Source organism: Trichoderma citrinoviride (assembly GCF_003025115.1).
Source record: "Trichoderma citrinoviride strain TUCIM 6016 unplaced genomic scaffold BBK36scaffold_4, whole genome shotgun sequence".
In the NCBI taxonomy this organism is placed as follows: domain Eukaryota; kingdom Fungi; phylum Ascomycota; class Sordariomycetes; order Hypocreales; family Hypocreaceae; genus Trichoderma; species Trichoderma citrinoviride.
This window is the reverse complement of record NW_020194712.1, coordinates 2,066,689-2,089,850: the sequence shown is the minus strand read 5'-3', so window position 1 is coordinate 2,089,850 and position 23,162 is coordinate 2,066,689. Positions and strand designations below refer to the sequence as shown.

The 23,162-nt window shown below is 50.3% G+C and overlaps 8 protein-coding genes across 8 annotated transcripts; 5 read left to right on the top strand and 3 right to left on the bottom strand.

Annotated features, from left to right (window-relative positions):
- Positions 1-4,600: 4,600 nt before the first annotated feature.
- BBK36DRAFT_1158064 (alpha-acetolactate decarboxylase) lies at positions 4,601-5,314 on the bottom strand (the record flags this gene model as incomplete). The annotated part of the gene is made up of 1 exon (XM_024894069.1): positions 4,601-5,314. The coding sequence occupies one exon, from the start codon at positions 5,312-5,314 to the stop codon at positions 4,601-4,603; it is 714 nt and encodes a 237-aa protein (XP_024751715.1).
- Positions 5,315-5,888: 574 nt separating this feature from the next.
- On the bottom strand, positions 5,889-7,744 carry BBK36DRAFT_1134931 (hypothetical protein; the record flags this gene model as incomplete). The annotated part of the gene is made up of 2 exons (XM_024892469.1): positions 7,365-7,744; positions 5,889-7,315 (listed from the first exon to the last, which is right to left on the bottom strand). The coding sequence occupies exons 1-2, from the start codon at positions 7,591-7,593 to the stop codon at positions 5,889-5,891; spliced, it is 1,656 nt and encodes a 551-aa protein (XP_024751714.1). The 5' UTR covers positions 7,594-7,744.
- Positions 7,745-9,306: 1,562 nt separating this feature from the next.
- On the top strand, positions 9,307-11,847 carry BBK36DRAFT_1134930 (hypothetical protein; the record flags this gene model as incomplete). The annotated part of the gene is made up of 3 exons (XM_024892468.1): positions 9,307-9,391; positions 9,451-9,634; positions 9,937-11,847. The coding sequence occupies exons 2-3, from the start codon at positions 9,470-9,472 to the stop codon at positions 11,845-11,847; spliced, it is 2,076 nt and encodes a 691-aa protein (XP_024751713.1). The 5' UTR covers positions 9,307-9,391; positions 9,451-9,469.
- A 511-nt stretch (positions 11,848-12,358) lies between these two features.
- On the top strand, positions 12,359-14,770 carry BBK36DRAFT_1158061 (hypothetical protein; the record flags this gene model as incomplete). Its single annotated transcript, XM_024894068.1, has 1 exon — positions 12,359-14,770. One exon carries the CDS (start codon positions 12,359-12,361, stop codon positions 14,768-14,770), a length of 2,412 nt encoding a protein of 803 aa, XP_024751712.1.
- A 577-nt stretch (positions 14,771-15,347) lies between these two features.
- Positions 15,348-16,748, top strand: BBK36DRAFT_1114246 (hypothetical protein; the record flags this gene model as incomplete). Its single annotated transcript, XM_024890005.1, has 1 exon — positions 15,348-16,748. One exon carries the CDS (start codon positions 15,348-15,350, stop codon positions 16,746-16,748), a length of 1,401 nt encoding a protein of 466 aa, XP_024751711.1.
- A 1,252-nt stretch (positions 16,749-18,000) lies between these two features.
- On the top strand, positions 18,001-18,520 carry BBK36DRAFT_18747 (hypothetical protein; the record flags this gene model as incomplete). The annotated part of the gene is made up of 2 exons (XM_024897862.1): positions 18,001-18,091; positions 18,159-18,520. The coding sequence occupies 2 exons, from the start codon at positions 18,001-18,003 to the stop codon at positions 18,518-18,520; spliced, it is 453 nt and encodes a 150-aa protein (XP_024751710.1).
- Positions 18,521-19,130: 610 nt separating this feature from the next.
- On the top strand, positions 19,131-20,261 carry BBK36DRAFT_50194 (Aldo/keto reductase; the record flags this gene model as incomplete). The annotated part of the gene is made up of 1 exon (XM_024898172.1): positions 19,131-20,261. The coding sequence occupies one exon, from the start codon at positions 19,131-19,133 to the stop codon at positions 20,259-20,261; it is 1,131 nt and encodes a 376-aa protein (XP_024751709.1).
- Positions 20,262-20,693: 432 nt separating this feature from the next.
- On the bottom strand, positions 20,694-22,712 carry BBK36DRAFT_18745 (acid protease; the record flags this gene model as incomplete). The annotated part of the gene is made up of 2 exons (XM_024897861.1): positions 20,694-22,255; positions 22,304-22,712. The coding sequence occupies 2 exons, from the start codon at positions 22,710-22,712 to the stop codon at positions 20,694-20,696; spliced, it is 1,971 nt and encodes a 656-aa protein (XP_024751708.1).
- Positions 22,713-23,162: the final 450 nt, after the last annotated feature.

The window sequence follows — 23,162 nt, the reverse complement described above, 5'->3', positions numbered from 1 at the left end:
AAAATAATTAACTATATATTAAAGGAATTTATTAACTTATTTATTATTATTTACCTTAATAATATTTTTATTTTCTTAAAAACTCTTAAAGAATATAAAAAGTATATTACTTTTATATTAAAAATACTAAAAAAGGCAAATTTACTAATAAAACTAGAGAAATATTAATTTTATTAATAAGAAGTTATATTTCTAGAATATATTATTATGCCTAGAGAAGTATATATAGATCTTAAAAAGCTTAAAGCTATTAGTAAATAGTAATTACTAAAGAATATAAAAGAAGTTTAAAGCTTTTTAAGACTTGCTAACTATTATAGATAATTTATTTAAAACTTTTTAAAAATCGCTATACTATTTATAAAACTTATTAAAAAAGAAAGGAAATTCTTATAAGCACTTAATATATAAAAAGTATTTAATATACTAAAAAAGGCTTTAAGTAATAACCTAATGCTAGTTATATTTAACTTTAAAAAGCTAATTACTATTAAGGTAAATATATTAAATTATATTATAAAAGGAGTACTAAGCTAACTAGATAAAAATAAGAAATTATAACTAGTTACTTATTTTTTAAAAAAGCTATATAAGCTAGAATTATAATATCTTATTTATAATAAGGAATTTAAGGTAATTTATATAGCACTTAATAAAAAACACTAGAGAAACTATTATTAAGGAAGTAAATTCCTTATAATAATTCTTATAAATTATAAAAATATTACTTACTTTACTATAATATAAGAACTCTTATAAAAATAAGTTAAATATTATAAATATTTATTAAAGTTTAACTTAATTATTAAACACTATAAGGGAATAGAAGATAGTAAAGCTAATATATTTAGTAAAAGACTAGACTATTTTTAAAAGATCCTAGATATATAAGTATAAGTACTATAATATAATAAAAATAAAAACTTAATATTAAAGATATTAAATACTATATTTATAATTAAAGAAGATAATCTAATTATTAATAATATTAAGGAATATATTAAAGACTAGACTAAAGAATAGTTTTTAAAAGGCACCTTTATAAAAAAGGGCTACTTAATAATAAATAGACTTATCTAAGTACTAGATAAATTATAAAAGAAAGTAATTAAAATAATTTATATATATTTAATATATAAATATTAAGAAATAAGAAAAACCACCTAGTAAGTTTAATAATACTATAAATTTAATAGTATTAAAAAAACAGTTTAAAAGGTTATTTTAAAATATATTATATATAAATAAGTAAAAGCAGGATACTATCTCCCTTATAGAAAGTTATAACCCTTATAGGTTTTAATATAGCCTTAGGAATTAATCTTATTTAATTATATTATTAAGCTTTTACTTTTAAAAGAATTAATAATAAGAAAAACTTAAAATAGTATTTTTATAATAGTTAACTAATTAATAAAAATAAGCTATTTTATCCTAGTTAAGGAAAGCAGTATAGTTAAAGACTTAGCATACTAGTTTTAAAGATATATTTATACTAACTATAGATTACTAAATAAAATTATTTTTAATAAAGGATTAATATTTATCTTAAAATTTTAGTAATTACTTATAGCTAGACTTAGATTAAACTATAAAGTTAGCACTGCTTATTATTTATAAATAAATAAATAAATAAAAAGGATTAACTAGATTATTAAAATATATCTTTAATACTATATTAACTTTAAATAAAATAACTAGGTTAAATACTTATTAATAGTATAAATCTTATATAATAGTATATTAGTAGAATTAATAGAAAAATTACTATTTTATATAAACTATAGATTTAAACTAAAAGTATTTTAACCTTTAAGATAAGGTAAAAATATAAAAAAAGTAATTATTATAGTAAATTAATTAAAGGAACTGTATAATAACCTATAAATATAACTTAAATTTATATAAGAAAGAATAAGTAAGTATATAAATTAAAGAAGAATTAAAGGACTAATTCTTTAAGAAAGAGATATAGTTTACTTACTTTAGTATATATATAGAGAAAAATAACTAAATATTAAAATAAACTAGCTAAGTAATAAGCTTAACTTTAAGAAACTTAAACTATATAAAGTTTTAAAATAAATTAAAGAAATTAATTATAAACTTAACCTTTTAATAAAAAAAGGATAATAAGGATAAAGTATATATAATATTTTTTATATATTATTACTTAAGAAAGCAGTAGTAAATAAGAAAATAAGTGAAATTATTTATAATAAAATTATAATTAAAGGTAAAGAACTTAAATATAAAGTAAAATAAATACTTTAAATAAAATTTAATAAAAAAACCTAATAGCTAAAATATCTTATAAAATAGAAAAACTATAATAAAGCTAATAACACTTAAAAGCCTATTAAGTATCTTAAACACTTAAAGGCCTTAGTTAATAATTTTTATTAGCAGTTAAACTTATAAAGGTTAATAAAGAAGGATCTAACTTAAACTAGGACTAATTAATAAGGTTAATAAAAAAAGCTAGGATATTAGAATTTATTAAATTAGGTATAGACGCTATTACTTAATAAAAGGCCTCTGCCTCCTTACGCTTAATATAATCTAGCTCTTCTAAATCTATAATACCTTATATAATAGCATAATGCATCTGCTTATACTATAATTATTTCTGCTTTTAAAGTTATAATACCTTTACAGCCACTTTAGTAAAAGCATCCTTAGCAGACTTAAGCTCTTCTTTTAAATAAAAATGCTAAGCAGACACTTAGTTAAGCTAATTAGCAGTAAAACCTTAAATATTATAGTAAGATTTATTTAGTTATATGCATTTTAAATAATATAATAAATTAATAGTAGATAAAAGATACTCTTTAAAGTCTTTAAAAATATAAAAGGAATAACGCTTATTTATTTTCTTAGCGCTATAAATAATAAAATTAAAAAGACTTTTATACTTTTTTATTTTTAAATAAAGACTTTTTCTTACTCTCTTTATTATTATTAAAAATAAGTTAGTATATAAATAAAATAAAGTAAAAGATAAAAAAACGCACTAGTTAAGGAGCAGGGCACTTATAGGATTATATAGGAATACTAGGCAAGGCCTTAAGGATAAGGCCTATAAGAGGAGGATATTATATTATAACCTAATACTTATAGTTATAACTAAGGACTACCTTTAGTAAATAGTACTAGATAAATATTAAACTAATTAGTTAATTAGGAATAGATTATTAAATCCTTTAATAATCTAAGGGATAGATTATCTTTTATATAAATAATTTAGGAATAGAATTATTAGAATATTAAATAATCTAGATAGGATAACTAGCTATATAAGGATTCCTTTATAACACCTATTTAAATAGTTTAAATAGACAGTTATTATTATATAAGTAGCATAGTAATAATAATACACTTAGATTAAAACCTAGACATTTACTAAAGGTATTACCTAGCTATATAATAAGTTACTGCTAATACATCTAACCTAATCTCTCTGCTAATATAAACCTATAAACCTTAGGTTTATCCCTTAGGAAAGACTGTTCTTACTAATCATAAGGACACCGGTTTGTCATACTATTCCTCTAGTATGTTCTACCTCTATTAGGTAACTGTAGTAAGCTACCTTATTATATTATATGAACCTCTTAGTGGCGAGAGGATAAGTGAAGACAAGAACTGCGCAGGACGCGACATAATGGATGGATCCCTGAAGGGGATGGCCCCTTTAGGAGAGAATAGTGACATGATGGACTTTGAAGCTCCCTCTACAACTGTGTTCATAGGACTTGAGCGGAACATCTATCGTACTCCATGGCCACAGACTCTATTTTACAGAGCATGATTCTCAGCATGAGCAGCAATAACAGCAGCAGGCGGAGCAGGTGAAACCTGAGGTGGCCATGGACCTCGATGGCCGCGATCTCCAAATCCTCTTCTAAAAGAAGCGAGACTGAGGAGGGCTTTTGTGATAAGCGGTGAGAATGTATCCGCGGCCCGGTAATTTTCTTTTTTCTTCTTCTTTTTTCCTCTTAATCATCTGATACTACGTCGTATGCTCTTTCTTCATTAGAATGACTTGAATGACAGTGACCTGTTCGCTCACTACTGTGGTGATTAATGCGTGATTCTCCTTTTCGTCTCATTTGATTTCCTACTCCCTCTTCTTTCTCTTAAGGGCTCGAAGGGCGCGAGAACAAAGTATGTAATCATTCGTCCTGTTAAATTGCCTTGCGGGCTGCAGTGATGATGGATAATGCGTCCGGAGACGAATAGGTATGTGAGAGAGGGTTCTAGATGGGGACGTTCTGCTTTGGATAACGTGCTCGGGAACGTCCTGCTTAGGAACGTCCCGGTCAGATAGAAAACTGTGTATATAACGCTCTAGGCAAGATCTACATCCACTCTAACAACCACCTCGAGAAGCTCCTCAAGGAGAATGACTTGCCAGCAGTCGCGCTCGCGCTGACGAGTACGTTGCGACGAGCGAGAGATTCAATGCTAGTTGTAACAGGCTAAGAAAGGACTCTACTTTACAGAGCAATTCCTCAGGATTTCCATGCGATCCTTTTGTAGCTGGCACATATATCCTCGTCTCAGACCAAAATCCTCATCTCGTCGGGTCACCAAGTCTTCATCCCTCCACCACGCGAATGCCGTCCGAGTCCAAAGCCAGCGTCGCCTCGTTGTACTCGTCGTCATCCGGAAGCTGCAAATGGATGGTGCTCATGACGGCCCCGGAAAACTGCACCTCGCCGCCCGACGCGCAGTCCAGAACATGCCCGCCGCGGTCCCTCTCGTCGGAAATGAAATGCAGGTGATCGCCCGCGACGCTGACGCCCTGCAAAAACTCGGGGGATCGGAATCCGACGAGGCTTCCGCGGATGTTGTTGAATTCGTACGTCGTCTGGCGCGCGTGCAGTTCCCTGAGCTTCTCGTGCTTGTACCTCTGGCCGTCAGCGGTGCGCACCGCGACGAGGGAGAATAGACCGTCTATGCGGAACGAGAGGTAGCGGTTCTTTGTCTTGGGGAAGAGCTTCGTCATGGCGTCTGAGAGGTCCTGCTTGCTGCTGAAGGAGATGCTTGTGGTGAGCGTGGGGCGGAAGTTGGTGACCATGGCAAAGGGGGCGACGTCGGTGCCGGCAGAGGGGTCGATATTAACGATGGTACCATCGGCCTTCATCTGGTAGACGTTGCCGTCGAGGCAGATCATCTCGCCGGCCATGCGGCGGAACGTGCCGAGGCCGTGGTCGCCCTTTTGGACGAGGGTTTTGTAGGGGATGCCCGATTCGCCCAAGCCTTCCATGAGGCCGGAGACGACGGAGTAATGGTAGAGTTCGTTGGCCATTGGATGAGGCGTGATGAGTGATTTGAGGAGGCAACTTGTGAGGCCAATTGATGTGAATCAAGAGGTTGTTCTTTACGAAACGACAGCGATGAGGTTGCTTGAGTGAGGCAATAGAGGTGAGGTTGGAGGCATTTGGCGGTGATGACGGGTAGGCTATCGGTAGGTGAGCCCCGCTGGATTAAGGTTCAGCGGTGACGGAGCCCAATCAGGGCTGAGCGCCTGAGACATGGCTGCAAGATGTCAGACGCATTGGATATCGGTGAGATGCATCTGATGAGAAAACGGGCGACTTGCTCTCACCTCGACTGTGTCTTGGATTTCCTGTGGTGTGATGGAGGGAATCGCATTCTTAAACCGCCGGCCGAATGTCGGTTTGCCGCACGAGAACCTTGATGGCTTGCATCTCGTGACATGCACGGCTGCCTTTAGCACTGCATTAATGACTAACCTTTCTTAATGTAATTTCACGAGGCTCACGACAGAGACACAGCGTCACCAGTCATGTTACATTCAACGAAGCAAAACGGTCGGACATGTACGGTATATTTCTCAAAACACTCAGCAAGCTTCATGATCATACGTGGGCCGCGACGTCAATGCTAAAAATGTCCGCCCCCCTCTGCAGCTGGCTCTTTGATGGCATCAACCCAAGCTTCATCAGCTCGGCAATCTGGACCATTGCAGGGTCTCGACCCTGCGTAACAGCGGCAACGACTGTTTCTCCCTTGAAATAGTATCCCACAAACTTGGCCTCGGCCACGTTGCCATCCAAGATCAGGTCGTCCCAGCCAGAGGCCATGGTGTTGCCGCAGTATCGCAGCTGGGCGCCCAGGGCGGACCAGAAGACGGGAATAAACTGCTGGCTGTTGTGAGACGGGTCCACAATGTGGGTGGCCACGGCCCGGCCAGCGTTTTGTGCCACGTTCCAGTGCTCGATTCGGACCAGCTTGCCGTCGCCGCCGGGACCCTGATACGGGTACGAGGCAATGTCGCCAATGGCGTAGACGTCGGTGAGCCCTTGGACGGCAAAGTGAGAGTCGGTCCGCAGAGACTGGTCGGACTCGAGCTGGACGGCGCTGTTACCCTTGAGGTAGGACGTCTCGGGACCGACGCCGACGCCCAGGATGACGAGATCAGCATCCAGCTTGGTGCCGTCCTTGAGGTGGACAGACCCCACCTTGGAAGGATCCGAGCTGGACGGCTCGGCCCGGTCGACGCCGGCGCTCATGTAGAACTTGATGCCCTTGCCCTCCAGGGCCGTCTGGATGCCGGCGCCGACCTTTTCGCCAAGAACACGCTCAAGGGGGACCTTTTCCTGGCCAACAACAGTGACCGAGTTGTCGCTGGCGGTGGCGTTGGCAATTTCCATGCCGATGAACGACGACCCGACGATGACAATCTTCTTGCCCTTGTCGCCAATGGCATCCACAATGTTCTTTGCGTCGGGCACCCTGCGCAGCGTAAAGATGTTGCCGAGCTCCTTGAAGCCCGGCAGGGGAAGGGCCCTGGGCGTGCCTCCCGTCGCGAGAACCAACTTGGTGTAGGGGATCTTGCTGCCGCTCGTGAGAGTGACATTCTTGTCGGCGAAGTCAACACCGTTGACCTCACCATCCACCCACTCGACGGCGCCGCTGTCGTACCAGCTCTTGTCGCGCCACGCCAACTTGGCGGCGTCCGTGATGAGCGCCTTGCTCAGCTTGGTCCTGTCGATGGGGAGGTAGCCCTCTTTGGAGATGACGGTGAGACGGCCCCGGTAGCCCTTTTCACGCAGGCCCTCGACGACACCGAGCGTGCCAGAGCCGCCGCCAACGACGACGACGTGTTCCTTGGAGTCACTCGACACACTGCAGGGGAAGTTGGGCCTCCTCCGCGAGCCCTTGATGGCGGCCTCCTCGCCGCTGATGTAGTATCCTCCATCGCGCTCAGTCAGCGGAAACACGGGCAGCGCATCCAGGGCCGGCGCGTCCTCGACGTCACCGTTCTGGGCAGCGTTGAAGCAGGCTAATCTGTCAGTACGTATGTCGTCTCCAAAGGAGATCTGGTCACTCACCTCCGTGCCAGGGACAGGTGAGACGTCCCGTGCTGGTAAGGACGCCCTTGACCAGCGGTGCGCCGTAATGGGTGCACTTGGCACCAAGTGCCTTGACTTCTGCCTTTCCGGCCTGCTGGAGACCAACGAGGAGGACCTTTGCGTCCTGGATGCCCTCGACCTCGGCCTCCTGCTTCTGGCCGGGCTTGGGGAGCGCGGTGACGCCCTTGAGCTTGTATTCTTGAGACATGGCTGCTGCAAACGAAAACTGGCGAGAGAATGAAGACAGACGATGGCTTGATGGGAGCAGATGACGGAGGTGGGGGTTGCGGGGTAACAGGAGCATGCCTGGAGGTTTAAGAAGCTCGAGATGACGCGAGTGAGATCGGAGATAGTGCGGGCAGACTGCGGAAGGAGGAGAGAATGCTACCGGAGGAACTGTAGGTTCGAGACAGCTCTAGCGAGGTAGCTTCAATTGTTTGTTTACTACTACCGGTAGCTCATGCTCTTGAATTCCCGGAGCTGGAGATTTGTAAGCCCGGTTTCGTCTGCTGTAGAGCATGAAGCTGGTGAGCGAAGCTGAGATGTCGAGCTTGATTTGCAACAGGCGGACGTTGATTGGCGGATGACGCAATGGATGCGGAAGTGATGCCGTCATTGCGGTCCTACATTTGACCGGCCGGTGAACCCAAGTTTCCGTACCCTAGAAACTCGGTGGAATTCATGTCGAACGGCGGCATCAATTCTAGATTTGATCATGAATGATCGATGAAGGTAATTTGGGGTGCATTGTCTATGTTACACAGCATTGTGCGAGCACAAGTGACGTATGCAACGGAAGCTGGCTCGAGTCATGCTGTTTGCGGTGTAATTCCGCTAAGCCGCCGGATATGTCACCAACAATTTGGCTGCTGAATCTGCTCGTCGACTGAATGAGCAGCATTCACAGAACCAACTATTAAATACTAATCAACCCTCATCTCATCGCATCGTCTTCAGTTCACGCACTTGTCACTCGCAGCGCTCGCAGGCACGAGACATTCGCCATCCGCACACGTCAGATGCAGCAATTCCGGCCCGCTCAGGGCCAGCAAACCGGGTGGGCCTGCTGTGCTGGCACTGGACCCGGTACAACGAGCCCCATGCAATCCGCACCCGAGGTAAAGTCACCGCGGCCAGTCACGATCCTCGCATTGACAGCCCCGGACTAGCCACGTGAGGACGGGGTGGAAATAGATGAATAACAATTAAGGTGTCAACCGCCAGACGTGACACAGTCAGCTGGAGGATGAGAGCATCAGCCCGTGTACAGAGCAGCTCGCAAGGCGCAGACAGTTGAGACACTCCGAGTCCAATAACGGATGCAGAGCTGGATGCGGCGGATGCAGAGTGAGAATTTTCAGGGCTCCCGCCTCCAATCCGCCCCAATAGGCGGCCCTGGCGGCGCTAAACAGAGCCACCCGCCAGCAGCTACAGCGAGCTACTGCAGGTGCAGCCACTAATTTCAGGAACAGGGAGACGCGCCGTACTCGATACAGCGCCAGCCACACATCGCCACGCGCATCGCCGAGTAGCGGTACTTGTCATCTGCCTCAACGCGTCTAGGCGGTGTCTAACTGCTGGGCCCAGGGCTTCACACCACCAGCCATCCATCTGCAGGCACAGCTTCGTCTCGAGGCAGCCGATCTCGTCCGCTCATCCTCCTGCATCCTCCTCGATTCGACCTCAAGTCGCATTACCGCCAGTGCTCGCTTCATCACCGGCCTGATCCTACGAATCCGCTCCTTTGCGAGTACCGCTACTCCCGCCGCACCAGCTCCAGCCTCCGCCTCCTTTCGACGAGGCTGTCGTGGCTCATCAACCGTCTTCCGGTGGAGGTCATTTCATTTCGCTCGACTCTACTCTTACCTCTTCTCCTCTCGATGCCGACCCTATTCGCCTTCGTTCATCTCGCCCGTTGAAATCGCCTCGAACCCGCGACTCCCGCAAGGACCATGTTTGTCGCTGCAGCATCGCTACCGTATCGAGGCCTCGACCGAGCAGCGCTTTGCACTGCGGCGACCGATATCTACCACCGATTTTGCTCCTGATTCACCATCTTATCTTCTATCCCTTCATTTGCCGACATGGAGAAGCTCGACATCGTTCCGCCAGAGACCGGCTCTCGCCCCTCGTCCCGCTCGTCCCTGCAGTGCTGCTGCGGCAGTCCAGATTGCGTCAACCTCAAGAACAACTGCTCTGTTCTGGAGGCTGTAGAGAAGGATGTGCGGACAGCCGCTCAATTAGGCAAGGTATGTGTGTGTGTGTGTGGGCGTCTGCGTCTGTGGGCGCCATTGGGCTTGGCTGCAGGTTGCTGCTTCATTTGCTCGCTTCATTTCCCCATTCCCTTCATTCCTGTCACCGTCCATTGTCTACACGCGTCGCTGCAATTCTATCCTTCCTGCGGCATCCCTTTCTCGCGTTCTGCATTCCATCTGGTGAACAAGACGTCAAGACTTGGGCACCCGGCCTGTACGCATCCCGACATGTCCTCACACCCACCAGCATGCTGTGCTACCGGCAGACGGAATCCCCACTGACATTTGCCCTACAGGCGCTGCTTGCCAGGCACGAAGCCTACATGGCCGACGCGGAACGGGACCGGCTGCAACTCAACGCCCGCATCGAGCGCCTGCAGCTGGACAAGCAGCAGCTGGAGGCCGACAATGCAGCCAAGGTCGAGGAGAACAATGAGCTGCTCGACCAGCTCGAGATCCTCAACAGCACCGTCTTCGACTCCGACGCCAAGATCAGAAGCCTAGAGGCAAGCCTTCTCTCCTCGCAACAGGCCATCCGCCGCCTTGAGAGCGCCGCGGCGCGAGCCGCCGAGGCCGACCAGCACCTCAAGATCCTTGAAGAGGAGCAGGACAAGCTGACTGGAGAGCTGCAGGCTTCTAAGGCGGAAGCTCGCTCCCATGCGCAGCGGTTCAAGGAGGCCCAGCGGGGGATCCTCGACATGCAGGATCAGCTTGAACGCATGGAGAAGGAGGCGCTTCTCGAGCGACAGCGGCACGACGAGATGATGGAGAAGCTCGAGCGCCAGCGCGAGGTGGAGAAGCATCTGGATGCCGCGGCGGTGCGGCTCAAGGGCGCGGCGGCGTCAAAATCTATCACCGAGCAGCGGCAGGGGAACAAGATTGTCGGCCACTTTGTGCGGGACCTGCTCCAGGATAATGCGAACCTGCAGCTCGGTATTGCCGAGCTGAGGGAGATGCTCATCACCTCCAACGACGAGATACAGGTGCTGAGGGAGCAGCTCATGTTTCACCAGCCGTTGTCCGACGGACCCAATCCCGTCTCGAACCTCAAGGCAGAATTGGAACCCTCCTTGTTCGAAAGCGCACGGCCGTCACAAGAGTTCCACATCCACCACCACTACCATGTCACGCCCAAGCAGGAGGCCCGGAAGCCCAAGAAGAAGCGCCACGGCCTGCTGCCCGGCATCTTTACGCCCCCGGCTACCATTTCCCGTTCGTCCTCTCCCGGCCCGTGGTCTCAGCGGCGCTTGGTGTCGTCCCCCACGGGCCCGGTTCTCTCCCGGACGGGCGAAACCACGCCCATCACTGCCAGCTCCGCGGCCTGGCACGAGTTTTCTACTCCGTCCGAACTTTCATCCTCCCTTCCGACTTCTCCGCGCCTATTTGACCACAGCGGGACTGAGACGGATTCTCTCATGTCGCCCACCACCAGCTACGACCCCACGTCTCCAACCTGGCGCGCTTCGCACAGAAAACGTCCATCAGCAGCCTCATCCTGCAGCTTCCAATCTCTCTCCATCATCGACTTTGACCCTGGCACCACCGTCCAGACGCAGAACCCCTACCGACTCAGCAGCGGCATTATCCACGAAGAGGACGAAGACGTACACTCTACTACGCCGACGACCAAAGATGCTCAAGACGAGCCGGCGGACTCGAAACCCACGGATACACCAACACCTGGCCCCCGGCTGCGCCGCGTACCGTCTCACGAGTCCATCATGTCGCTATCGGGCGGCCTCGACATCCACACGCTGCAGATCCGACCCAGCCAAATGACACTCCGCCCGCTCGGGGGAGCCGATGCCGTCCTCAGCGATGCCACCGCCCAGCCGACACTGTCCACGAACTACTCGAAACGTAGCGATGCTGTTCTCCGCGATAACTTTGCCGGCCTTCTACCAAAGAGGAGCTCCACCCCCACATCGGACATGTCGGGTTCATCTCAAGCCTCTCGGACTGCTGGCGGCCTGGGCAAGTGGGTTGGGTGGCGGCCATGGGGAGGAGAGAGCCAAAGCCTGCCCAGGGCGGCGGAGAAGGAGCGCAAGATACCCCAGCGGGCGCCGGGTATCAACCAGCCTGGCGCGATTCCGGGGTTCCAGCAGTACTGGGCATTGCAGCAGCGGAGAGGCGGCAGAACGACGGCCGAGGCGGTCGACCACAGCTCCTTGTCTGAGATCTTGCAAGAGACGGCGACCCCGGCTTGACGGCTTGTATCGATTATACTGGTTTCATTTGTTTGAGGGTTATCATGGGACTGCATCATACACTGGCTGGATCGCCATTTCCTTGTTGTTTTAATCATCCTCATTGTTCTGCATATTGGACTTGGCGTTTTCTTACTTTGAGCGAGCCGCAGAATGGACATTGGACACAATTGCTTTGGGACTGGAAATACCCGGGCCGCGCGAGGCCATTTCTTTTGTTGATATAGATTGGACAATACGTTACTAGACAGTACATGACAGACACAGTCAGTGGTTATAATTGAAGCTGAGTTGACACACGAGGACGCCTTGTCGACTTACAAGATTTCCCTAGGATAGCATACTCGGCTGTGGACAAGGATGTGTGGCAGCCTTATGCGGAGTGTCAGCCGATTATCCCAGCGTTTAGGCACCAACTATCCCGCTCATCTCGAGGCATAATCATTCCTTTGCATAAGATGCATTCTTTTGGTGGGAACACCACGTTCTACTCCAGCGACGCATTCAGACCATGGCAGCTTTTGGATCGATCCGGGAGGTCACCCGAGACATCCTTCGCACCGAGCGCTATATCCCGCGTCCAGGCGATGGAGGATCACCAAGAGAGTTGGACACCTCCACTTTTGAAAGGGAAGTCGTCAACGGCACTATCAAAGTCTATGATGCTGTCAGGAGGAAGCAAAGGGCGAAGGAGTGGTGCCTGGCTCTGAAGGAGCAGCTCACGGAGCCTGCATCGCATGTCCAGGTCCTTGACGAGTGGTACTCCAAGTTTCTCGAGTGCCATTTTCAACCTACAAAGGAGGACGAGGACCTCGTCGACGAAGTGTGCGGCGTTATAGAGCGTCTCCCGCAAGTCGCTGATGAGTTCCACGATCCTCTGGTTGACCGGCCGTACAGCCTCTTTGACGAAGATTACTTTCTCCCCGACTCTGATCCGTCTTGGGAAAGCTTGCGTGTTACCAACTTTGTCAGCCGCAATGTGCTGCGTATCGCGATACAGATTCAGATTGTATTCGGGGGAGAGTCCAACTACGCGGAACACTTTAGGTACGTTCTCGATACCACGGTCGAGGTCCTCAGAGAGGCGATTATTCTTTCGCGGGAAGATCCATGGCCGGAATGGGTTATCGTCAAGGCATTCTTCTGGACGTCATGGCAGCGAGGAACAAGTCTCTACCACTACTACGTGCTCAAAGAGCAACTTACATGGGGCTACGACACTCACAGGGACGTTACAACTCCCCTGGACGGATCGGATATCGTGAGAATGGCGGAGCGGTTGAATCAGGCCAAGGCGGAGGCGTGCCATCCGCCGTATATTTGCAACTGGTCCTGGAGGCTCTTGCGGGAGGACAAAGCCGTCGTTGGTCAGGACTATAGGAGATTCTTCAGCCGCTTGTCGCAGACGTTTTCTCACAGACAGGCTCGGTGCGTCATTCCTACCGACGGAGGAGAGCCGACGACGTGCGATGGTAGACAGCCTGGAAAGTGCCTCAGGCTGTCTGGGATGAGTATAACGAACCAGTCTGCTCACGCGCCGGACTGCGACGGAAACTGTTCGTCACTGTACTGGAACGAAGAGTCTTGGAGAGGCATAGGCGGTGCGGCGGCTGTATCGCTTGACCTGGGCGTCGATGGCCGGCTGAACTATGTTCAAGCTTCCAGCAAGACGATAGCCGTCTCTCACGTCTGGAGCCATGGACAAGGCGGCCGGCCAGAGGATGACCCTTCGATAGGGGGCACCGGCCTCAACAGCTGCTTGTTCAGGCGCTATTCCAGGATCGCAAGGATGTACGAATGCGAATCTTTCTGGATGGACACGCCGTGCATTCCGAGCGATCATTTCCTCCGAGAAGAGGCGATAGCCAACATCAACTTCATCTTTGCCATGAGCAAGCTGACGCTTGTCTGCGACAAGGACCTGATGGCCATTGACGTTCGAGACGGGGACATTGCCGCTAAGGAGGCTATAGTTTCCATGATTTTGGTCTGCGATTGGAACGTGCGCGCGTGGACTTTGCTAGAGGCGCTCAGGGGGCGACACAACATCCACATCCTCTGCAAGCATGACGTCGTCGTGTCGCTGAAGGATGTCCTGCTGGACGTGTGCAACCGGGGCAGCATCGACATTGCGGCTCTCTTCCTCTCTGCGCAGCATCTGCTCCCGTCTCAGGCCTACGTTCACGGCAAGGGCCACGACGACCCTTCGCAGTCCGAGCGGTGGATTGTCAATCGACGAAAAGGCTTCGTCGAAATCAAGGAGGCCGCTGGCCTGTTGGCGCTCAGACAGGCGAGTCGACCCGGCGACGCAGTCATCATATGGGGACTCTTGTGCGGCGACACGGTGTTTGACAAGGCGGAGGACATTTGGCGCAACCAAGTAGGGCGAGGCGTCCCGTCGGGCTGGCTGGTGTCCAGCTACGAGAGGCTGAGCAGCGTCAAGGGATTCAGCTGGGCTCCTTCGCGGCCCAACTTTAGCCTGCACGGCGAGGGCTCGCCCACCGACTACGACAAGCTGCTTCTGCCCTACCACGGGGTCGAGACGCGGGTGAGCTTGATTAAGGAGAGGGGGCTGCACGGGGACTGGTGGGCGTACAAGTTTGAGGCACCGCGGCGGCGGCGGCGGCGGACGACGGCGTTGGATCGTATGCTGGAGAAGTTCACGGGGGCGGGCTCTGTGTCGCCGCTGGAGAAGGCGGCTGTCGGGTATCTCGACGATGGGGAGGAGTGGTGTGCGCTTTTGAGGCCGCTGCATACGTATCGGCGGGACGTGTGGGTGCCTCATCCAAGGAGGCTTTCGAAGGCGGTTTTTGCGGTGGTTGCGTCTCGTGATGGGGAGGTTTGGCGGTGGAAGGGGGTGCTGGAGATGGATATTGGGGTGCCGTTGCCACAGTTTCGGACGATGGAGTTTTTGATCGAATGATATTCACGAGGAGGCGGAATGATCTGTCTCTGGACATTTGTCGAGATTCCAAGTTGGCGGACAATGGCTCGGTCAATTGCTCAACTCAATGCCAGTATCGCCAACTCTCAACAGCCTGTGATACTTATTTGCCTAGCCCACTAGACTGTCTACTAAGTACTCGCCTTGTTCAAGCTGCCTATCGCATGCGCATGTATGATGGCATGCTCAGAGTCCCTCAAATCTATGCCCTGGCGGTGTGAAGTGGGTGTCGCCTCATCAATTGCAAGGGTTGTGTGGCTCGCATGCATAAGCTGCAGGGCTCTCTCGCTACAGTCAACCTGAAGGAGCTCTCTGTAACTGGCATTCTTACACTTTGTTACAAGTAACATGAAACAACAGGCTGCAGCATCCAATACTGCCTATATTGGTACGATCGCAGGTATAAGATACTCTCTGTTGAGGACTGCGCGTTACACGATATGCCATCTCTTGCATATCGGTCAGCTGCCAATCAACGCTGTTGAATTTGCTCATCAACTTCCATCGGATTGTCTGTCTCAATCGATCTTTCTGCCTCCGTCTCAACAAGTTTAGGATGAATGCATCGGGCGACCCCCCAGCAAGCTGGGGCACAGACGGCGTCGCCCCCCCTATCCTCCCCGTCTCAAAGGTCACAACCTCCATCTTCTTCGAATGGGTCGGCATCCTCCCTCTGGCAATCTACCTAGCCGGCAGCGGCCTGTCCCACCGCCTGGTCGGGCAGACGGCGCTCGCGAGCTTCATCAGCGTCAGCCTGTTCCCGCGGCTCGGCGTGCTGGACAGCGTCGCCGAGTTCATCCGCGAGTCGTCCGATTTTCTGGATCGCGCGTCGTCCATCAGCGAGCTCAGAAGGACCGTCTGGGACGCCAACTTTGGCAGCGTGTTTCCCTGCGCCAACGGGGCGGCGAGCGACATCCTCGCAAGGCATGTGATTCGTGGTGCGCGTGAGGTTGAGATTCCGCAGGATTTGGCGAAGTTGACGCGTGCGTATGAAGATGGACTCGCGGATGGTGCTGTCTCGGAGGAGGAAGATGGGTCGACGAAGAATGAAAAGGAGAAGGGTGCTGCAGTGTCTCCGTTTCGCCGCTTCCAGACGTTGTACATTATAGATTGCACCGTCGACGCCGAGCGGAGGAAAGGTGTCAGGGCAACCATCTCCGGTACTTGGCTGTCCACTCTTGGCGAAGGCGTCTTCTTGCTTATCCTTCTGGGTGCGGGTGCCGTGACCGTCTTGTTCGGTTTATACGGAACTGCGGCGGCGATCCTCCTCAGCGCCGTGTTTCGCACGGCACGGAGCTACATCAAAGTTATCACGCCCCCGGGCTATCTGGAAAACAACGAGCCCAACCAGGTCGATGGCTGCATGCTCGCGGCAATACACGAGAACGCGTCGACGTGGTATCTCTACCGCGGCTCCCGGGCCGTTGTCGATGGCCTGCTCAACAAGCCCATGATCCTGGACATTACGGCTCGTCCAAACAGGATGCTGGCCCTCACCCTGCGGGCTCTTTCTGCCTTTCAGATCCTCACCATGACATATGTTGCTGCGCAGAAGGGCTGGGACGGGGTGGGTTTGTTGGTGCTCATCGTCGTGGCCTGGACGCTGGATTGCGTTCTCTACAATGACGACAAGTTGGCCGCAGGTTGGCTTCAGAGGGAGAATGTCACCATGAAGGCGTGGAGGTGCCAGTTCAGTGGTCGCACGGCCATGCTTGGGAGTATCCAGATGCTGAAGACGAGTACAGTGGCGAGTTGGATGGACCAGATCCTGGCGCCTTCAGAGCGGCGCGCGAAATGGCTGGAGATGCTATCGCTGGATCGGCCTGACTTTGATACGCGGGGGAGGGAGCTGACGGACAAGGAGGAGGGCGAGCTGAAATGGGTCAAGAATAACTGGTTGCTGACGCGGGCTGCGGTTGATGCGATCAGGAACGCCATGGGCGAAAATGCGGCGTGATGATGCAGTTGACGGGTGACAATGGTAGCAGAATGACTAGACGTACAGCTGAGTTTATCCCTATGGATTGATAATAAGAAAGCTGAACCAAACATATATAAAGGGCGTGATTGGTTATACACCTCGGCGAGAAGAAGAAGTGTTATCCTATGTCTTGCCCAGCGTCTCTTTGGAGATGGCTTTTACATGTAATGATGTTTGCTATCGGTTTGTAGCTCCGATTGAGCTTATCATGGCGTCTACAGCTTCAGCAACTCTAAAAGGGCTGCTGCATATAGTCACGATTCAAGAGACAAGTGTGCGGTGCTCCCGGCTTGTCTTCGAGGTGGCTTGTCACAACTGATGCCGGCCCGATCCCTGCATCTGATCTCTTGCTGTTGGTTCTCCGGTCTCTAGCCTTACTCATGGGTTCTAAATTTAGCCTGGACCAAAAATAACGTTCCTGACGGCGGCATCACCTCGAGCCGGCGCCAAAGAAAGCGTTGGTACTCAGATGAATGACAGGGTCTGAGTACCCGGCGGGTAGTCGCTGGCTGTGTGTGTTCTTGTCTTGTTGGGGGTAAAGCTTGTCAGTGGCATGTCCAGCTCATGTCGAGCTCTCTCCAAGATGGATGAAGCAGCGGATGGAGACATGAGGCAGATGCTTTGTGAGCTGTCATACAATTTGATTCAATTCGTTCGGATTTGTACAAGAAGGATATATGGAAATGAAAGCATTCGTGCACACGATGGTTGATAACGGCAAATGAGCAAGGTTGGCCCCATTTGGAGTCGATGAGGCACAGCCCGGAATCGTTGAAGCCGAGTTTAACATCGTGAAGCTAGGGACGACTGTTTTTAGCACCCAACAAACCCGCATGACAAACACCAACCAATTACTGACAATTCCTACTTCCCATTCAACTGCACTAGAACAGATAAAAAGGGAGAAAGTTCGTGTCCCGGCTAAGGCGGCCAGCTGAAGACTCAAACTGCTCTGCAACGCTCTGCTTAGCGCTTATATCAGCGGACAAGCATAGTAGATACATATTGAGATTGGGTCTCGACGAGTCGGTTGACAACCCAAGGTCTGCATTGATCGCTTTCTACATCTCTCTAGACTCCACTAGTATATAATCGATCGGATCTCTCATTACCTCAGCGCCGAGCTTCGTTGACGCCCAACTCGATCTCGTCTCAGACACCTATACATGTATGGCCTCTACACCGGTTCTGGTGATGTGATTCGACGTTAACTAAACGATCCAGTACAATGCGTTTCGCCAGCTTCATCGCCGTCGCCGTTGCGGCTGCTCAGAGCGTTGCCGGGTTAGGCATCAACTGCCATGGAGATACGCGCTGTGGTACGCTCAACATCATGACGACCTATACCGCCATCAACTCCCCCCAACTAACTCTCCATCGTAACAGGCATCGCATACCTCAGCGGAGGCCGTCTCTCGCAACTCGGCACCGTCATCAAAACCATCGAGGACACGCGCAAATACGAAAACGGCGACGACATTGCCTGCATCGAAATCGACTCGCTCAACTTCAAGGGCCCGTTCAAGAGCACGCTGTGCGCGTGGATCGAAAACTACGACGACACCGTCACCGGCGCCGCAATCAAGGCTGCCTTCCAGGAGCTGCTGGACTACGGATGCGCCATCTGCGGAGCGGTGCCGCTGCTCTATGCAAAGGGCGTGGACGACGTCAACAAGGGAGAGCTGAATGTCGATTTGGTCGACAGTCTACCGGACAATTGCAAGGCCAACGTGCCGTGCTCGGCATGATAAAGCTACTGGTCGAAGACGAGGTGGCTCAACGGGACGAGGTCGGCACGGCTAGTGTCTGGTGTAATTTATGTTGACAGCGGAATCGATGTTTGTTAGAGTTAGACGGAAAGGCGTTTGGCGCAGCAAGGCGGGGCTTGAATATATAATCCTTTTCTTCGGTTCAAATGCTTTCCAATTACTTGTGGCTTGCAATCATTACGATCGAATACGCAGAGGTCAGACGGGGGTACCGGGCTATATACAGGCACCACGGACTTATGGTATCTCGACTCTTGGGTTGCAGCCGACACGACCCCTCAGTTCAACATTTAACCCCCCACTACCTGTTCAATCCATCACAACTTCATTACATATCTATATTTCTCAGCAGACACGCATCTCGATCGCGATCAATGGCACTATGTCCGGCTAATTCCGATTCCGATTGGTGGTTGAGCGATGTTTTCGGAGATAGACAAGCCCATGGGGTAGCTCCCGCCGACGTCATGAGATATATATAAGGAGGGGCAGCGGAAGCATCACAAGACAAACAGCCAAAAGTCGATAAACCAAAGCGAATCGTTACGAAAGCACAAGATCCAAAATGGGCAGCAAAGTACCGAACTTCATGGCCCTCTCGCCAGAGGCCAAGACGGAGCTGGGGCGCTACCGCGTCCTCGCCCCGAGCGCAGGCGTCCGGGTCTCTCCCCTCGCCCTGGGCGCCATGTCCATTGGCGAGAAGTGGTCCGACTACATGGGCTCCATGGACAAGGAGAGCTCCTTCAAGCTGCTCGACGCCTTCTTCGATGCCGGAGGCAACTTCATCGACACGTCCAACAACTACCAGGACGAGGACTCGGAGACGTGGATCGGGGAGTGGGCGGCCAAGAAGGGGATTCGAGACCAGCTCGTTATTGCGACCAAGTTCACTTCCGACTACAGGAGCCATGAGCTGGGCAAGGGGACGGCGCCCAACTTTCAGGGGAACCACCGAAAAAGCCTGCATTTGTCGGTCAGGGACTCGCTCAAGAAGCTGCAGACGGACTACATTGACATTCTCTATGTCCACTGGTGGGACTTTACGACATCAATAAGAGAGCTGATGGACTCGCTGCACATTCTCGTGGAGCAGGGCAAAGTCTTGTACCTAGGAGCATCTGATATGCCTGCTTGGATCGTCAGCGCGGCCAACACGTACGCGATAGACCACGGAAAAACGCCGTTCGTCATCTACCAGGGCCGGTGGAACGTCCTGCTCCGGGACTTTGAGCGCGACATCATCCCGATGGCTCAGACCTTTGGCATGGCCCTGGCCCCCTGGTTCGTGCTGGGAGGCGGAAAGTTCCAGACCAAGAAGGCCCTCGAGGAGCGCAAGAAGAACGGCCAGACGTTCCGAAACTCGGTTGACGAACTGACCGCTGAAGAAGAAAAGATGAGCGAGGCCCTGGCCAAGGTCGCCTCCGAGCACGGCACCGAGTCCGTCACGGCGATTGCGCTGGCGTACGTGCGCCACAAGGCGGCCAACGTCTTTCCCATCGTCGGTGGCCGCAGGGTGGAGCAGCTGCAGGGAAACATCGACGCGCTCAGCATCCGGCTCACGGATGAGCAGATTGAGTACCTCGAGAGCGTGAAGCCGTTTGATCTGGGCTTCCCGATGAACTTCCTAGGCACGGATCCGAATGTTACGGGGTACTCGGTGCGGTTGGACAGGACGGCCAAGTTTTCGTTCCCTGAGGCTCGGCAGCCCAAGAGCGTATGAGGAGCTGTGTTCTCATGAGGGATGGCCTTTGTTCTGTAGTGCTCAGGAGAGTCTTGGGCCAGCTCCATAGGAGTCAACGTTGTTCATGTACATAGTCGAGCCATATGCCTGGGAGGATGTTGCCAAAAATGGATGCTTCTACCGACTCACGGAGCGCCTCGTATCGACAACCCCTGCTGTCTTGTCCTCCACAAGAAGCCATCTTGGCAGCTGCATCTCCGGGAACCCCAGATCGATGTATGCATGACATGAATTGCCCATTCCTTGGGATGGCCTGCAGATGTCCACAGCGGAGCGTTGAACACGGCTGAATATCCAGATGTTGATATGTTGAGGTTTATGAATTATCCTTGATGGCTTAATGGTATCTTGATCGCTATAATCCAGATGTCATTATAAGAGTATATAATTCTATGTGGTATAATCTGGTAATTAGGTATTACGTGTATGAGGCTCCCCCTGAATATGTCGATCGTCACCCACTGCCCAAGACTGCAGGGTGCTGTCTGCTGCGTCTCCTCTCTGCTCCCCTGTGTCTGGTCTGCTGGCCTGCTCCCCATGAGAATCCGCCGTGTTAAGCCGTCTATCCTCCTCCGTCTGCTGAATCACGCCAATCACCCCTGGCTCAACCTCGAAACTAAAATCGCTCGACTCGGAATCCGTGAGCACCAAGGGAGGCGCCACCCGACTGCCCTGCAGCTCCGGGACTTCACTCCCAGGCATCTCGTAAATCTCATTCGACAGAAGTTCCGACAGCGGCGCTGGAGCAGCAAGTTCCGCCACGGGCGTGCTAGCCGAGTCCAGCTCGCTCATCGGACTTCTCCTCGTGGCCAAGCTTCGTCCTTCTACCTCTGGCGTGGGCTTCGCCGAAGCGTCGCCTTCGAGCTCTCGAGCTCCGCCCGGACCGATCTCTGCGTGTTCAGGCTTGGGCGTCTCCGTCGCAGTGGCTCCATCGTGGTCTGGCGCCGACATGGCCGTCACTTCAATCTCGTCCGAGTCGTTGGCCTTGTTCTTCTTCCGGCGGGTGACGACGAGGTAACGCAGCGCAGCAAGTGCAATCGCGGCAATCACGACGCAGACGCCGATCACGATGCCTGCAATGGCGCCGCCGCTGAGGCTGTGGCTGCTTTCGGTGCTGGTGTTGGGGGCGCTCTCCTTGGCTCCGCGAGGCAGGATGGTGACAATATTGGACTCGGCACTGGCGTTCCACACGCGGGGATGGACGGAGAAGTTGCCTCGCTCGTAGTCCACGATCAGATACGCCTCTTGCAGAAAGGTTCGTCCCAGGATGTACTGCGTCTCGTTGGCCGCCCTCTTCAGGGGGAAGTATCGGGATGCCTTCTTGACCAGCGGCGGGTTTGCCTGCAAGTCGAAGCTGGCGTAGGGAAAGGTGATGTTGAAGGTTGAGCCACCACTGATCGCAGTCGTGATGGTGAACGTAACAGATGGGTTTGAGTCCACGAGAGAACTATGCAATGAGTCGCTCACCAGGTACATCTCAAGCGTAGAGTTGTACTTGAGACCAAATGCCTTCTCAAAGGCTTGGCAGGCCTTCAAGGGAAGCCATATCTCCGCCACAGATGAGTCAATGAACATGGAAATTAAACTGGACTGAAGCACTGTGTCTTCTGCACTGGCATTTGTCGAGATGGACTGGACGCCAATCGTCAAGTCTCTGGACTGATCGCTGAAGAAGTCGTACGAAGAGTTGGTGTCTTGATAGGCAGATGTATCGTAGCCACCGAGGATCAAGGTGCCCAGGGCCTTGTTCAAGCGATACGGAGCCCCTGCATTGTAGCTGTATGATAAGCTCGGAATGGCAGACTCATTCTTGAGGAGCTGCATGAAGCTGGGCTGAGGATCATTCTGAGATGTGAAATTGGTTGGGTGCGGGTTCAAACCGAGCATCCCGAGATAAAACTCTGTGCCCGCAACTCCTGCAATGACTGAGTTGTTGACAACAGGGCCTCCACTGCCCAAATACCCAAGTCCGACTGTCGACGTTAATGCCATGCTTTACAGCCAGGGCGAGGTTGACATACCGGTATCGTGTCCAAACTCGCCATTGTCGGTAAAACCCAAAGAATTTTCAATGCCCAGGCCAAACAGACCAATCTCATCCCACGTCTTGGACGCCGTCGTGTTGAACAGGCCGCCCCTGCTGTTGGCACAGTCCGTCACGTTGATAACCTGACATCCCTCCGGCAGCACCACGAGCGTTTGCGTCGACGACGTTCCAGCAAGGACACGCAAATTCTGAGCCGGAGTGCCTACACGGAGCTCAAATGTGGACCAAGGTCCATCAACTCCTTCAAAGAACTGACTTGGCGATACAGACACTGGAGAAGGAAACGAATCCGCGTCGTCTCGTTTGCCAAGGCCCAAGGCTGAGGCGAGCGGCATCAACGTCAACAACGCCCACAACAAACGGTGCGGCAGCCGCGCAGGCATCTTCCGGAGATGAAAGAAATGCTTCTCAAGTATGCCGCATCCTAAACGCTGCCTGGCGGTCAGGACCTGAACTTCCTTTGCCGGGTGGAGAATGCCGTAACAGCTTGCAGTTGACCAAGATTAAGGTATGCTCTGCGAGTCACACACCTGTAATGATGCGATTACTTCCCACCCCTTGAAAGCTTTCTTTTTTTGGTGACTCTCTCTTTCAGCCTTGTTTCCGACAAAGACAAGAATGTTACTGCAAGTGAGAGAAAGGCCCCGTCCCTCTCTGGGAGCGGTCGAGCTTGACGGAAAAACGAGAGATCAACATCTGACAGGGGTGGTTTTCCATGCGGGCTCAGTTTTCCGGCTTGGTAGCGAGTCCACCTGGGGGTAAGATTTTAGGTGGGAAAATAGTCTCAGAACGAAGAGGCATCCACCGTCAATACTAATCGACGCACCTCGGCT